General features: G+C 37.2%; 1 protein-coding gene across 1 annotated transcript in view; it reads right to left on the bottom strand.

Moving 5' to 3' along the window:
- gfm2 (GTP dependent ribosome recycling factor mitochondrial 2) overlaps positions 1 to 16,513 on the bottom strand; it is an 18,845-nt gene extending 2,332 nt beyond the window's left edge. Inside the window, exons 1-16 of the mRNA XM_083531850.1 lie at positions 16,256 to 16,513; positions 16,083 to 16,158; positions 15,118 to 15,163; positions 14,643 to 14,740; positions 11,066 to 11,191; positions 10,895 to 10,983; positions 10,170 to 10,258; positions 8,908 to 8,968; positions 8,646 to 8,831; positions 7,314 to 7,394; positions 6,798 to 6,946; positions 4,748 to 4,888; positions 4,468 to 4,567; positions 3,773 to 3,962; positions 1,686 to 1,762; positions 1,460 to 1,598 (exon numbers count right to left, since the gene is read on the bottom strand). Coding sequence (XP_083387976.1) covers positions 1,460 to 1,598; positions 1,686 to 1,762; positions 3,773 to 3,962; positions 4,468 to 4,567; positions 4,748 to 4,888; positions 6,798 to 6,946; positions 7,314 to 7,394; positions 8,646 to 8,831; positions 8,908 to 8,968; positions 10,170 to 10,258; positions 10,895 to 10,983; positions 11,066 to 11,191; positions 14,643 to 14,740; positions 15,118 to 15,163; positions 16,083 to 16,158; positions 16,256 to 16,291 — 1,684 coding nt within the window. The 5' untranslated portion in view covers positions 16,292 to 16,513. The remainder of the gene's footprint in view (positions 1 to 1,459; positions 1,599 to 1,685; positions 1,763 to 3,772; positions 3,963 to 4,467; positions 4,568 to 4,747; positions 4,889 to 6,797; positions 6,947 to 7,313; positions 7,395 to 8,645; positions 8,832 to 8,907; positions 8,969 to 10,169; positions 10,259 to 10,894; positions 10,984 to 11,065; positions 11,192 to 14,642; positions 14,741 to 15,117; positions 15,164 to 16,082; positions 16,159 to 16,255) is intronic.

The following is a 16,513-nucleotide window of genomic DNA, read 5'->3' on the forward strand; positions in this document are numbered from 1 at the left end:
ATTGCAGGAAAGATTCATCCAATTTATATAATATACACTACTTAACAAGAAGAGTCATTGTAATTTTACAATTTAAAAGAAAAAAAAAAAAGTTTGCTTTAAAAAAAAAGTCAGGAAAGTGAGATAAACAAAAGGTATTGGGACACCTGATTTTTTCCAGCCAAGTGGTTCTTTCCCAAACTCACCCCAGAACTGGATCCAGACATGGTCTTTGGGATGTCTGTGGATGTCGTCGCGTAACATTCTCCTTCATGTGAACTAGCAGACCGGTTCCAGCATGTGCACAAAGCCAACTCTTTGAAGATATGAAGATACAGTTTACATGGTTTGGAATGGAAGATCTTGCTATCCTGCTACAGAGCTCTGACCTCAACCCTATTGAACACCTTTGGGATGAATTGGAGTTCTGACTGAACCCCAGGCCTCCTACTAACACTCTTATGACTGAATGTGCACAAGTCTTCGTGGTCCATACAATGTACATTTTAACAAAACTGTCTTTTTGGTGGGTTTTTTTAAACAATTATGCCATACCACAAAACTGTGATGTTTTTAGCCTAGAACAAAACAGAACAAACTCATTTTAAACCCTCCTTGTTCTTGGGATGGTGCTGGTTATCAGAAATGTGTAATGAACTTCATTAAGGTCTCTGACCTCTAAGTGAGTCACAGGCATTCTTTATAACCTTTATAACCTGCACTGTAGATTAGTTTATGTTCAGCTAGAAAAAATCAAGGTCCTTTACACTCTGGTTCTAGGACGTAGAATTCTGTTTTCTAGTTTTTGGAATGCTTGGAAAAGAATGCTAAGTGTACTTAATATTAATAACCATTAAAGATTTAAGTGTTTCTAATATTTAGCTGTTTCGTGTAAAAAAACAAACAAAAAAAACCAAAACAAATCTGTATAGCACTTGTAACAGTCCCAAAAACTCCCCGAGATGGCATAAGGAAGAAACCTTGAGAGGAACCAGACTCAAGAGGGAACCCATCCTCATCTGGGTTGCACCGAATGTCCATTCCATCCATGTGTTTATGGAGCTGGCTTTGTGCACAGGGGCTTTATCATGCTGGAACAGGTTTGGGTCTCCTAGTCCAAGTGAAGGGGAACTCTGTGGTAACGGTTTGGGGAAGAACCACACATGGCTGGAAAAGTCGCATGTCCAAGCAACTTTTCTGTTCTTTTATGTTTAAATAATGAACATAAATCCAGATGAACTGCAACCAAGTGTTCAAAAACACAAACTACTACAGTTTTTTGGATTCGGTACTTTCCACTTTCGGCTCTTGCAATAGATTTTTTTTATGGAATTCTTTCTATCTGTGAGTTCAAGTCGGGTATTAGTCAAGTCAGATTCCTGTGTGAATTAAGCGTTATAGACTCAGGGTTTTTTTGTTAGTTTTTTTTAAGCAGAAAAACTGATTAAGCAGTGATTAAAGTACTAATTAGAACTCTTACCTGCTGTGGTTACTGACTGCATGATGGTCTCTCTGTAGGCAACCTGTAGCGGCCCCAAGTGCGTTTCAAGGTTGTACTCTCTCCTAATGCGATCATGCAGAATCTCAATGTGAAGTTCTCCCATACCACAGAGAACTGTCTTCAATATGTTATTGAGGGGGGAAAAAAATCCAATTAAATTGCATTGTTTATAATGAAATAAGCAAACTATCAAGTAAAGATTTACCTGTCCAGAGTCCGGGTCTGTCCTGACTTTCAGACTGGGGTCTTCTCTCTGGAGGCATTTTAGAGCATGCTCAAGATCTGCAGTGGAAAAATAAACAAAACATCGGGTCTAATTAGTCAGAAGGTGTTGATCAATGTAGTGTTTAAAACAGCAGCCCTGACAGTGAAATAAGTAGGAAAATATATGGAAATGTAATAATATTATTACAAAATATTAAACGTTAAATTTTTTTTCTAACTTTAAACTTCAAATTGTTCTTATTCTATCGAAAGGTAAGGTTGGATTTCTTTTTTTTTAAATAAATACTTAAAACTACCAAAAGTATCTGCCAAAAGATCAAGACAATTTATTATTTTTATATATATATATATATATATATATATATATATATATATATATATATATATATATATATATATATATATATATATATATATATATATATATATAGTCTTTTTTTTTTTTTATTTGAATTTATTTATTTATTTACTTTTTGCACTAGAATCTCTGGGTGTGCACTTTTCTTTTTTATTATGACCTTTGCTTCAGGCATGTGATGGCCTTATCTTTTAAGTTTCAATATTCACTAACATTTTATTACAGACCAATTAAAGAACTGGCACTGTGAACGGAAAAAAAAAATTGGGTTAGACGAAAGCCATTAACCATCCATAAATAAACAGTCACCAAACAGTTTTCCTAATAGCTCATGTCCTTATAGTTATTTGCTTTCGCATTGAAATGAATTCATCCTCCATGTTTATCCTTCTCTTTGAGAACAGAGCCTTCCTGTAAATTTCTTTCCAGTCATGTGACCACGTAGCTGATTCGCACTTCTGTTTTATGAGTGGATTGAAATGTATTTAAAATAATAATGAGATGGGATACTTTTCTATCTTTTTAAAAAAAAATTTTTTCTCTAGATACTGTATGAATCTGGTTTACTGGCAGAATATTGGACACATGTTTTTCGGATGTGCTGCTGAAGGTGGAATACATTTTATCTACGAGTATTTAATCCATAATCCAATGTCTTCAGGAATAAAACATTTTTTAACTGCAAATTCTAGTTCTCTGCTGCTCTCTGGTGGAAATATGTCAATAAGCTGACTAATTCATGCTAGAGTGGTAAATAGTAGCCTACAGAAATCCTCTGGTCAGCATTAAACCATGACACGTCGCTCTTCTCGGTAATGCCGATGTACTATTTTGGCCCCTAAATGAGTTTTGCAATCGACTCATATTTTAAAACCATGTCGTCTTAATATGCGCCTCATCAGCTGTAATATACAAAGTAGATATATTGTGTATCTTTCGGGTTTTTAGGTACAGTGGGTGAAATAGTACAGCTTGCAGCCAAATGTTATGACCCTCACAGAGCTTTACTTGGAAATCTTGTGTAATTACGAGCACTAAAATACAGGTCCTAAGAGGCCTTGCATTATAATGTTTCCTCATGATCACGACTTATACGTGATCTCGAGAAAACGAGTTGTTTTCACATCATTTTCTCAACACAACAAATGGGTTCTCATTATCGTGACTTAATTTTCCTCGAGATCCCAACGTGGAAAAAAAAATCCCTTTTCTCACTAACATAATTGTATAGTGAGAAAATCTCGCATCTTGTGAAAGTGTCTGGTGTACATCATGGAATACGCGTCGGGGTCTGGAATCCCTATCGAAGTTAGTAAATTCAAGAGGCAAATATGGACAAATACGGACACCAGAAAATGAAGCGCTGATCACGAGGAAACAATGTTCATTACGTCGAGATCACGAAAAAACAAGAATGCATGGCCTTAGGACTTAATTCAAAATACGGTTGGTTATAATTGATATTGATTAGATGTTTCTATAAATTGTGCTTCTCTTTCATAGATTGTCTTTTGAATTTATCCTTTTTTTTTTAATAGTACATTTGAAGGTAAAGGGTTTGATTGTGTTTATCTTTTCCAGTAAACACAATGTGGTGTACTATACTGTAAGTTATGATGGGTCTTTATTAAACAAGAGAACGCTTCAATCGAAAACATTTCGTGATAGCTTTTGCTTTCCTGGTTGTAAAATTTGGGTCAATATCTAACCTGCTTGTTTGGCCATGGAAGGAGGCTCTATAGAGCAGAAGAAGACAGGATCAGGCACCTCTACCCCAGCCAGTACCAGACTGTTCATCTCTTGGCCGGATCCTTTTTTCCCCTCTGTCTTGGTATTTGCCCGGCGCGCTGCGGCTGCGGCTGAGGCTTTGGACGAGACAATGGTGTCGCCTGTCACCGTCTGAGCGAGCGCAGGACCGTACCAGTGCATATCACATAGACAAGGTGAAACGAAACTGAAATTATTATTATGACACTCGAAATTGATAGGTTGCATTTTAAGAACGGATCGAATCCAAGAATTAGTTCGACATGAAAATGCAGCAGAAAACTAAAGAAAAGGGAGACATGACGTGTAATGCGAGGTAAGTGAAATAACGCGTTTGTTCTTAGAGGTTCAGATATTTCTATACATGTAAAAAAAAATATACTGTACTTCTTGTATGACAGGGCTTTGTTTATTTAGTATTTTTTTAAGTTGTAAGTGCACGTTTTCTGAGGGGTTTGCAGTTCCTTGGTAAATTCTTTCTTATGTTGATAATATAAATGATGGGAAAAGAGCAGAGGCTGATGCTGCTCTAACATAAGTGACAACCAGAACTAATACTAACAGTCCACAACGTAATGATAATAATAAATGTAACTCTAAAAAATTTTATTTCTGGTAAATTCCGAGTAAACTGTACCTGTTTGAGACCCACAGTGAGGGCGATGTTTCCCGCAGACAGCGAGGGGATTTCAACGTGTTGATCTGCAAACGGCAGCAGTAGACGACTCATTCGCTCTCTATTGCACAAATGAAACATTCGATACATATGTTAATATGTTCTAACCACTTTCATGTTACCATGACGTTAGCTGGAGTTCTGAGTTAATGAAGCAGGCTACGGAACGTTTTGTGTGGATCAGAAGAACTGTGTAGATCAGTGCTCATGATTTTTTCGATACCTACGAGAAAATACCTACGTTCCGTTTCGGTTGATGTTGTACACTGCTGACTGTGGTTTCATAGATCCAGAGTAGATCCTCAGGAAAACCAGAGGACCTCTTTGCTTGTCATGGACCACTTTAAACGCTAGAGCGCACAGGTCATGCTTATACCAGCGTCTAAACACACAAAACAAAAACGCATTCGGTGACAAATCCGGCTAAATCTGGAATAATGTGTTCATACTGCTCTGTTAATAAAAGAAACCCTGGCAGCCAGTTTGTGTCTCAGAGGAAGTCTGTATGGCAGGATGGCCACTTTCTATTCAATCAGTAAGAGTTAGTTAAAGTGCTTGGGTTTTAAAATGACAAAAGGATAAGGGCAAAGAGTGAAAAAGATCAAATGCAAATGACGTGATTGTGTGCATGTTGGAAACGTATGATTCTCTTTGCATATAGCAGCATTGTATCTGAAGACTTGTATTCAGTGCCTGCTTAAAAACACATGGTCATCCCACATGCATCTGTCTTTTGTTTATACGCAAAAAAAGAAATAAAAGGCAGAAACGAACAAGAATTGGTCAAAAAACTTCTGTAAGATGGAGAACAGGAGAGACGAGGTTAGCATGGAGGTGGTCGCTTAATGGTTAGGGATTGTTTTGGAGCAGGGAGCATCAATTGATTGAATACTGAATCAACATGGCTTCCAATCCATACTTTAACAACATGCAGTTCAGTCTGGACTGCGGTTAATAGGATCTATCATTACCATACAACAAGACAATAAACTGAAGCATATGTCCAAGGTGTGTGAGAATTATTTAGATAGTAAACATTCAGCTGGAGTGTTATCTATCATGGAATGACCTGCCCAGTCACCGTACCTAAATCCTATTGAACTGCTCTGGGATGAATTATTGATGAAAAGGTCCAAAAGAAATACCCAACTAGCACCAGCCCGTGATATCTGCCTCTGGTGCAGTTACGCAATGGAATGATGGGTAAAAGAGCTCCTCACCAGCTTTTAAACAACAACAAAAGTCATGGAAATCTGCCAACTTTGGAGCTCTATTGCTGCGCCCAAGCTTATTATGTTTTAGTTGATCATTTACAAAGGCAGTGTCTTGGACACTTTGTTATATTAGTTATCTTATAGGCAATTTTATTAAATCATAATAATATCAAGTTTTATAAATAACAATTTTGTTTAATCAGATATTGCTAAGAAATCTGATTTTGGATCAAATCGAACTGAAATTTTTAACCTCCCATTCCACATTTAGTCCTGACTTGCTGTTATAATAACTTCAATTTCTCTGGGAAGATGTTGCACTCAATTTTTGGAGTGTGCTTGTGGAGATTTGTGCTCATTCATCCACAAGGGTGTTAGTAAAGTCAGGTGAGGAAAAATGTAGAGTGAGGAGGCCTTGGGTGCAAAATCGTCTCAATGGTGTTTGAGCTCTTAAAATCTTCCCAATTCATACCATGCAAACCAGATCTTCATGGAGATCTTCATGCTGAAACTTTGCTAGTTCAAGTGAAATGATGCTGCAACTTCCAAATCAATCCAATACAATTGAGGGCTTCCAACTGTGACAGAGAATCACATATGACTGGGAAAAGTCAAGTGTTTTAATACTTTTGTGCATATAAACATATGATTTGCTTTAAAAACAAAAATTCATCTTAAATGTGAATGAAACTGCACTTTAGACTAAAACAGGCAGCCTTAAGAGAAGGCCATAATTTACCTTTATTAAAAAACATTGAACGTCCAAGCAAAATTAATTCATGTGTTTGATGGTTATGATTCACAATATTTGAGCACGTGTGTTTTTGTATAATTTGGACTCAATAAACCTGGGATTCAGAGAATTCTCATGCTTCAGTGTGTGGATAAGAATGTTCTCATAGTATCTATCACAAACCTGTAGCAACAATTTCAACGAGGGATCGCTAAACATATTTGTGCTGAAAGGATTTCTAAAGCAACTACATATATGAGCGTCAAATTAATAGGAATGGAGTAAAAACAGAGGTAAGCAGACCCCCAGGATGGGAACGAGAGTTGACTTGTAGGAAGACTCACACCAGGTCGTGGTTTCTTTCATCAGGGGCAGGGAGGTATGCAGTGATGGCGTCTAGTAGAGGCTGAACTCCTTTATTCTTCAGTGAACTTCCGCACAGTACGGGCACTCCTTTACGAGACAGTGTCACTCTCCTGATCGCCTCCTGCAACTAAAAACATGTCTTAATTGCTTTATTACATTCACTAACTCATAAATTCATATAGATTAAGGCCTGAGGGTAAAAAAAAGTTTGTAATTAAAGTCTATTCCAGCACACAGCTTCGATATAACTCTCTTGATGCTACACACACTCACCTACACCAAAATATTAAATATAATTTTCAGCCAAATTTTGCCATATATTACATAGACTTAGAGGTAAAACACTAAACTTTTGTCCCTCGTCTCATCTGGCAACATGTTTGTCCCTTTCTCATTTGTTTCCAAATATTTTCACCATGGGCTAACACATTTACTAAATAATAAAATCACGCACACTCACAAATACACAGAACCAAGGATATATAATAACATACTTTCCCAGCAGGCATAGAGTCAAAGTTGTCACCATATTCTCCTAGAAGCAGCTCGGCAAATTCGTCATCCAACTCGGCAACCTGCATAAAACATGACCAAAACATATTTTTTTATCAGTTTAACAGTTATTTGCATTGAACAGTACGATAATCAAAACAAGTTGTTAGTGTATACAGCCCCCTTCAAAAGTACTAGAATGGCTAGGCCAGTTCTTTTGTTTTTGCTCCACATTGAAGATCAATATTACAAATGTTTTCTCTCTGCTCCAATAATTTAAGTCAACAAACAGACCTAAAAATTGGCCCGAGATTTTTTTATTTTTTATTTTTTTTTTTTTACACAAATCACCCTTTTTTTTAAAACAAAATTTTTGCCATATGTCCATATTTTGAAAATGTCCTTTTTCAGATCGACATAAAAATACCTCATATTACACATATTACCCACACATATTACACATATTACCACACACCTGAGCAGCTGTGGGATAAATGTATTGCTCAAGAGCACAGCAAAATCAGCTTGGTAGTACAGATACTGTATTTGAACAAACAACCTTGAGATCAGAAATCCACACGTCTTAACCACTGAGCAACCACTTCCCCTTACTTCCCTTTTATAAAATAAAATCTGAAATCCTGATCCATTATTTTTCATGTTTATCCATGTTTAACTTCCTGATCTCAAACCCAAATGTCTTCAGCGTATGGTGAAATCCAAAGAACTGTTCTTGCTGTTCCAATATATTTATATATATATATATATATATATATATATATATATATATATATATATATATATATATATATATATATATATATATATATATATATTTTTTTTTTTAGAAAGAACTGTATTATAATATAATAAAGAAAAAGTTTAGCTGACCTATAGGACAGTTTGGGCACAGTCATGCTCCTGAACTCATCTTTTCATGTTTTTTTCGTGTTTTGTACCGGCCTTTATGCCGTTGTGTCATTCAATGCTCAATTCTGATTGGTCAGGAGATGTGAATGAATTTTTATAAACTTGAGCTGAAGTTTTCTGTAAGGAGATATTTATTTGACCTTTTGTGGTAAAAGACAGCACTATCAGCACTTTGTAACAGTCAGAGATAAAGCTGTGAAATTCCGTATTCTGGCACATGAAAGACTTTAGGAAGGTTTACGATTTCTCACTTAAATAAGAGCTGTTTTTTTCTAGAGCCGTGTCAAAGTGCTGCGGTATAAAACAGATAAATGACATCAGGATTCCCTGTTATTCGAAATCAGGAAAAGTCTGCTTCACAATCTGAACAGTTGAGTCGAGTGTTGTGTTTGATGCCCATGTACCTGTTCTATAAGTGTTGCTCTGGCTTGATTAACTTCTTCCAGGAATTCTGGGTCGTCTGTGGATTGAAGGGCTCTCGTCTCGAAAGCCCGCCCATCCTCGTGCCATGTCTTGCCCCGCCACATCATATGCTGCTTGCTGACTAAGTCCACCACTCCGATAAATCCCTTTCCAGACCCGATGGGAATCTGGAAAAAAAATAATGAATCAGCAAATGATCGTTTATTGTTGTATAAATGTGAATAAATGGCAGAAGACGCTTACTTGAAGGAGTATGGGGTTGGCCTTCAGTTTTGTCTTGATGCTTTCTACAGAGTAACTCATACTAAAATAAAGTATTAAAAAGGAGAACACATTTTAATAAAAAGCTATTTACATCTTACTGTTATCCAAACAAGAGAAGAACGAAAGCTGTTGGTACGAGTGGTAGAATTTTTAAACCTTTAGAATTTTTAATCCTAGAATTATTAGGGGACACAACAGTGGCGAGCCGTGTGTTTCACAACCAGGCCTTCACTGGTGTCCTTCCTAAATCAATCAACCTCTTAATACAATCATTATGACACCACAGCTTTGGAAACAATATAAATCAATATAAACAAATCAATAAACAATAATAATCAATATAAACAAAATATAAAGAAAAACAGTTGAACAGAGCGCTGCATCACAAACAGGAATCTCATATAGTGAGAATGAATGCGATTACTAAAGCAAGACACCCAATGAACACAATTCAACAAGTCTCCTTACACTGCAGCCACAACTGCACCATACGCATACATGGTCTCTAGCAGAAGCATTATTAAGCTCATAAAATGACCCCGGATTTTTATATGCATTTTCTGTGCATTATGGTTTTCTTAGGTATATGAGGCAAATTGTGTGCTTTTGTGCAAATTCTACAGGAAAGTAAATGCGAAAGTATAAATGGTTCATTAAAAAAAAAAAAAAAAACTTATCAAATGTTTTGATCTGTCCTTTCCTCTAAATGTCTAGCTTTTTTTTTTTTTTTTTTTTTTTTTTTTTTTTTTTTTAAACAGCTGTTAAATCCAAACAAATATATTTGAGCTTGTGCAGTTTGCTACAGATGCGGTTTGCGAGCTCTGACCCTCAAATCAAAGGACACGAAAATGCAGATGTGATTACACGCCTTCTGTCCTCGGAGCGCAAAGTTAGCAATTTTATTGGTTAAAGCAACAGTGTTTAAGCAGCATGTACTGAAAGGTGCCCACAATGCTCACTATAAAGACCTCATTGCAGATTCCCATGTTCCCGGCAACACGTGATGTGGCAGCTGAGATCTTATTGGATAGAAACTGCAATATATACAGACACTTTGGATGCAGTGCATCCCAGAGAAACGCTATAAAATAAAGATAAAAGACTATTGGGAATAATTTAATACATATACATGGACTGAAATATATAAAAACATAAGTCAGTGATTCTGATGACCCACCAGTGGCCTTTACAACCCACCACTGGTGCACAATAACTCTTTCCAGTGGAGATTTGAGTGTTACCTTGCTCCAGGTTTATCCATCTTGTTTAGGAAGCACACACAGGGTATATTGTGTTTCTCTGCCTGTCGCCACACGGTCAAGGTTTGTGCCTGCAATTCATAAAAAAAAAAATTTCATGGTATGGGAATTTGTATGGCCAATACAGCTCATGAAGATTAAACATTGATATAGTAAAGAGATTTTTAGGGGATGATACGCTTGTGATATCTTGGCAACATAATAAGGTATATTTAAAAAAGCTTTTTAAGCCACTTAGACATTCCAATTAATTAAATGGAACAAACTGAATAAAAATTAAAAAAAGATTTTTGCATTTATTCCTTACGAAGACATGATATTATATATAGCATTATATGTTATTGGAAAATAATCAGCCTTGGGGATGTAGCAGTTACTCTGATTCGTGTTTCACTGCATCACACCTCACTACTGTTTTTTTGTTTGTTTCTTTTTAACCTAGTGCTTTATATATAGCATACCTTATGTTTTATTCATAAATTTTTTTTTTAATCTGGAGATTTGATTTTAACTCCACCCAGGTTCTGAACTGCGTGGGACACAACCCACTGGACTTCTTGATTCTTGTAAAGGAGAAAAGCTGTTAAGGGCTTTCACATAATTTGTGAAATTAGTTAGAATGTGTGATCAGCTCAGGCGTTTGCCGTCTTCCAAATTTAGGTGAGACATGAAAAGCGTTAAAATATTTTCTGGTTTGAAAAACTCGCCTCCACTCCTGCCGAGGCATCGAACACAGCCACGGCTCCGTCCAACACGCGCAGAGCTCTCTCAACTTCTAGGGTAAAATCAACATGGCCTGAAACAAAAACGCATTCCACCCTTAGTACGTGCAGTAACCAGGGAGGTGTGTGAGAGTGTGAGTGTGTGTGTATTTGTACCCGGTGTGTCGATGAGGTTAATCCTGTGCTCTTTCCAATCGAAGGTGACTGCAGCTGATTGGATCGTAATTCCACGCTCTCTCTCCTGAGCCATATAATCAGTCACAGTGTCGCCATCATCTACGTCTATATTTAAGAAGACCGTCATCAATGCAATTGTTACTTAAATACTAAACATCATAACCTCATTTTCTGATTGTAATTTCGAAAAAAGAAAATTGAGTAGTAATAATGGATTATAATGACTTACTTTTTATTTACATTACTTTTTATTTTAACATGGTGGTTTATTGTTCATGAGTAGGCTATTTTAATGTTTATTGGTTAATACTTTTGAATCATTTTATTTTATGACTGCATTGACAGAAAAGGGTGAGACAATGATAACATTTTGGCTTTGTGGTCGTACCTGCTTTGCGATTTAAATATTTAATTATTTTATACTGGCTTATGACTGACAAAATAACTTGGAAAGATAATACCGAAAATGCTATTTGCATACAGAAATATTCACCACTCCTTTCAATAGAAAAGAAGTGGTAGCTTCATCACCCCACCCATATATCATCTATTATTCTATCTACCGAGACCAAACCCAAAAGCAAGTCAGTGACTGGTGTGAAAACTAGCAGTGAGGTCAACAGGAGTTACAGAGAACAGTGTACAGAGAGTAAAATCAAGGTGCACTAAGCATATACAGTGAGGAAAATAAGTATTTGAACACCCTGCTATTTTGCAAGTTCTCCCACTTGGAAATCATGGAGGGGTCTGAAATTGTCATCGTAGGTGCATGTCCACTGTGAGAGACATTCATTCATTCATTCATTTTCTCCCGCTTATCCGTAATTCGGGTCGCGGGGGCAGCAGTCTAAGCAGGCCCCCGCCTTCGACTGCTGCCCAATCCTCACAGCACCGTCCCTTACGGTCCCTCCTGCAGGTGGTGAGCCTATGGGAAGGCGGCCCCACGTCACGGACCTTGATATTTCCCTCGTAAGGGACCCCCGGAGCATAGAGGGTTAAGAGTGGCAGCTTGGCGATACCGGGGCTCGAACCACAGACCTTCCAATCGGCAACCCAGCGCCTTAACCGCTGGAGCCACCACTCCCACTGTGAGAGACATAATCTAAAAAAAAAAATCCAGAAATCACAATGTATGATTTTTAAACTATTTATTTGTATGATACAGCTGCAAATAAGTATTTGAACACTTTAGAAAGTCAATATTAGTATTTGGTACAGTAGCCTTTGTTTGCAATTACAGAGGTCAAACATTTCCTGTAGTTTTTCACCAGGTTTGCACACACTGCAGGAGGGATTTTGGCCCACTCCTCCACACAGATCTTCTCTAGATCAGTCAGGTTTCTGGCCTGTCGCTGAGAAACACGGAGTTTGAGCTTCCTCCAAAGATTCTCTATTGGGTTTAGGTCTGGAGACTGGCTAGGCCATGCCAGAACCTTGATATGCTTCTTACAGAGCCACTCCTTGGTTATCCTGGCTGTGTGCTTCGGGTCATTGTCATGTTGGAAGACCCAGCCTCGACCCATCTTCAATGCTCTAACTGAGGGAAGGAGGTTGTTCCCCAAAATCTCGCAATACATGGCCCCGGTCATCCTCTCTTTAATACAGTGCAGTCGCCCTGTCCCATGTGCAGAAAAACACCCCAAAGCATGATGCTACCACCCCCATGCTTCACAGTAGGGATGGTGTTCTTGGGATGGTACTCATCATTCTTCTTCCTCCAAACACGTTTAGTGGAATTATGACCCAAATGTTCTATTTTGGTCTCATCTGACCACATGACTTTCTCCCATGACTCCTCTGGATCATCAAAATGGTCATTGGCAGGTGTACAATTTTGTCTCTAGTGTCTTTGGACAGCTCTTTGGTCTTGGCCATGTTAGTAGTTGGATTCTTACTGATTGTATGGGGTGGACAGGTGTCTTTATGCAGCTAACGACCTCAAACAGGTGCATCTAATTTAGGATAATAAATGTAATGGAGGTGGACATTTTAAAGGCAGACTAACAGGTCTTTGAGGGTCAGAATTCTAGCTGATAGACAGGTGTTCAAATACTTATTTGCAGCTGTATCATAAAAATAAATAGTTTAAAAATCATATATTGTGACTTCTGAAATTTCTTTTTTTTAGATTATGTCTCTCACAGTGGACATGCACCTACGATGACAATTTCAGACCCCTCCATGATTTCTAAGTGGAAGAACTTGCAAAATAGCAGGGTGTTCAAATACTTATTTTCCTCACTGTATTTTAAAAGGCTGGCTATAAAGAAACCACTGCTCCAGTAAGAGTTAATTGTAAGCGAAAGTGACTCATGGAGGATGTGAGTTTTATTATGTGATCAGAACACGATTGAAAAACATTTTTAATTGCCCCTGGTCAAAAGAGAGAATAAATGAAACAAAATAAACGAGTATGAATAGTTATACAAAAAACAAAAGTCCAGATCTGAATCTTATTGAGAAAAACACAGATCAGGCATAACAATATGACAATATGGGCACCCTGACTGGTCTGTGGCTGAACAAACTGTGATGCACTGGGTATTCTGACACCTTTACATCAGAAACAGCATGAACATCTTCAGCAATATGAGCTACAGGAGCTCGTCTGTCGAATCGGCAGTGCACAACCCTGTCGCCGGTCCACCACTGTTCCTTCCTTGGACCACTATTGATAGATACTGACCACTGCAGACCAGGAACATCCCACGAGAGCTGCATTTTTGGAAATGCTCTGACCCAGTCGTCTGGCAGTCTCAATTTGGGTCTTGAAATGAAATCCTTGCACTTGCCTGTTTTGCCTGATTCGAACACATCAACTTTGAAGACAAAATGTTCTTGTTGCCTAATAAATATTTCCCACCCACTAACAGGTACCATGATGAAGAGATAATCAGTGTTATTCATTTTACCCATCAGTGGTCATAATGTTAAGCCTGATCGGTGTATGCAACACTGAAAAATTGCAGTCAGCAAACAATAAACAAATATCCTAAAGACCCTGAACACAAAGAATGGTTAAAAAAAATCTTCGGAAAATGTAAGCAAAGCTGGTAGGTACTTACATAAAGCTGATACGGTTGCAAAATTCTACCCAGCAGTACTATATAGAGGTTTAAATGCATTTGCAGGCCGCATTTTTTTTTATTTTTTTTTTTTATTATTATTATTTCAATACTGATTTTTGCCAAATCTGATGATTGGTTATTGTTTGCAATTCACTTGTTGTATGATAAATATCTTTACTACATTACTGAATTTATGTTTGTTACATGTTTAGCAATTACTGACGCACAGTTACATGTTTTAGTATTGTGGCCTTGAACTAACATGTCATCTACACTTTATGGAGCATCTTCTGAGAACATACATGGACATTATTCTGGGTTTGGGGTTCGAGTTACTGATTGTGGTCGGGTTCTGCTTGCATGTCTGTAGTAATATCCGGATGCAGTTTGAATAGAGTGTGTGTGGGACCGACAGGAGATTAGATTGGAAATAGAAAATATTGTCTACAGAGGCTTAAAGCTGCTACATTTTAACACTTCCTCCTTACCTCCAAGAACACGTGTGTACCCAGAATAATAGAGCATCCTCTCCGTGGTGGTCGTCTTCCCTGCGTCTATGTGGGCCATAATGCCAATGTTACGGATTCTAAATATTTACACACGTACAATTAGTTTAAATGCTACCGCAGGCAGATATAAAAATAAAAGTGTAAACAGCACTACAGCTTTGCTTTTTCTTTCAGAAACAAACTGGGATTTCACATGGAATACCGGCGATTTGTTATAGTGCGAATGATTTGTCCATTAAAAATAACTACTGCACTTGTAAAAAATGAAATTTCCTACACATTGTATGATGTTTTATATGATTTCTTTTTTGTAGAAGTGTCAGTCAAAGAAAGACCTTAGATAAAAGGAAGCAATTTCAAAGTTTCATGACACTAACATGTTTGATTGCAGAAAAACACAAGTCTTGATGCTTTCTAATCATAAAGTTGTATTTAACAGACACCTCAAACTTACTTTGAGATGTCGGGGCTGACCACGGCTCGAGGCGACTTAACATCATCTGCCAATAATAAAAAGGGTTTGAATAGCAAATGTTTACACATATGACAGGTATTAGATAAAGAACAAAACACGGCACCGCATGATAGCAATTGGGTGCTGATCGTCAAACAGGTGTTGTTATTTAAAAAAAATAAATAAAGATCTATATTTCTGTTTGGACACTTGTATTTAACATTTATGAACAGAGTCTTCAGTGTCTGCGTGGTATAGTTTTATTCTTTAACCAATCAGAGACGTTTAATATTGTTAGCGAATTTGGGAAACAAGTTACAGCAGCTAAACATTTATTACCAACAAATTACAAAGTCCCAAAGACTCTGCTGTGGTGGAAAACATACTGCTAAAAAAGTGCTGTCACTGGAGAATCCTTCTATTAAACATATGATCACAGTATTTTGGTATTTTACAAAAAAAAGGTCAATAAATTATCAATTTAACTTTTCTGGTGCTAAAAAAAGGATGACAGGACTGTTTATTCTTGTAACTTTTTTTATTGTTTTAACTCCCCTGTCCTCTACATCTGCCTCTTTCATCTCAACTACCAGAATGTCCTCAATCACCACATCCATAAAGTAGATATTTGTAGATAATAGATATTTGTCACATGGAAATTGTGTATATATATATATATATATATATATATATATATATATATATATATATATATATATATACATACACACACACACACACACATATACAGCACCCCAGGAGTACAGAGGGTTAGGGGCCTTGCTCAGGGGCCCAACAGTGGCAGCTTGGTGATAATGAGGCTTGAACCCCTTACCTTCTTAAATCCTTAACCATTGACCCATGCATACATGTGCATTAATAGAAAACTTTTGATCTTATAGGTCGCACAATTCCTGACCAAAAAGTATAAAGTATTTAAAAGCTTTAGAAATCCGAAAAGTCACCTTGAAGGAAACTGTAATTCCTTGTCCATTGTCCTCTCAGTGCTGAAGCTAATGAACACCTGCAGTGTCTCGTACACTAGAAACAGACACAGTGATGAAGATGCCGTTTGGCAGCTGGTATAACTAGTTATAAATTAAAAATAAATAAATAAATAAATAAAAGCCAATCTTACCCCACGAATGATCCTGAAACTTACTCCAAGCAACATTTTCTTTAACCTGACATCTATTTAACCTATAGTTACAATGTCACATCCATTTTACTAGTGTCTAATCATTTGTTTCCCCTACAACATAAAGACTACAGCAGTGTATGATCGGTACTGTATTCCCCCAAAGAATGTTTTATTAATAATAACTATTTCTTAACAAACTCATGACATTCTACTGGCTCTAATGCACATGTAATGCACGGTGCATCGCCTAAATGA

This window comes from Silurus aristotelis (assembly GCF_946808225.1).
Source record: "Silurus aristotelis genome assembly, chromosome: 26".
NCBI classification, from domain to species: Eukaryota; Metazoa; Chordata; class Actinopteri; order Siluriformes; family Siluridae; genus Silurus; species Silurus aristotelis.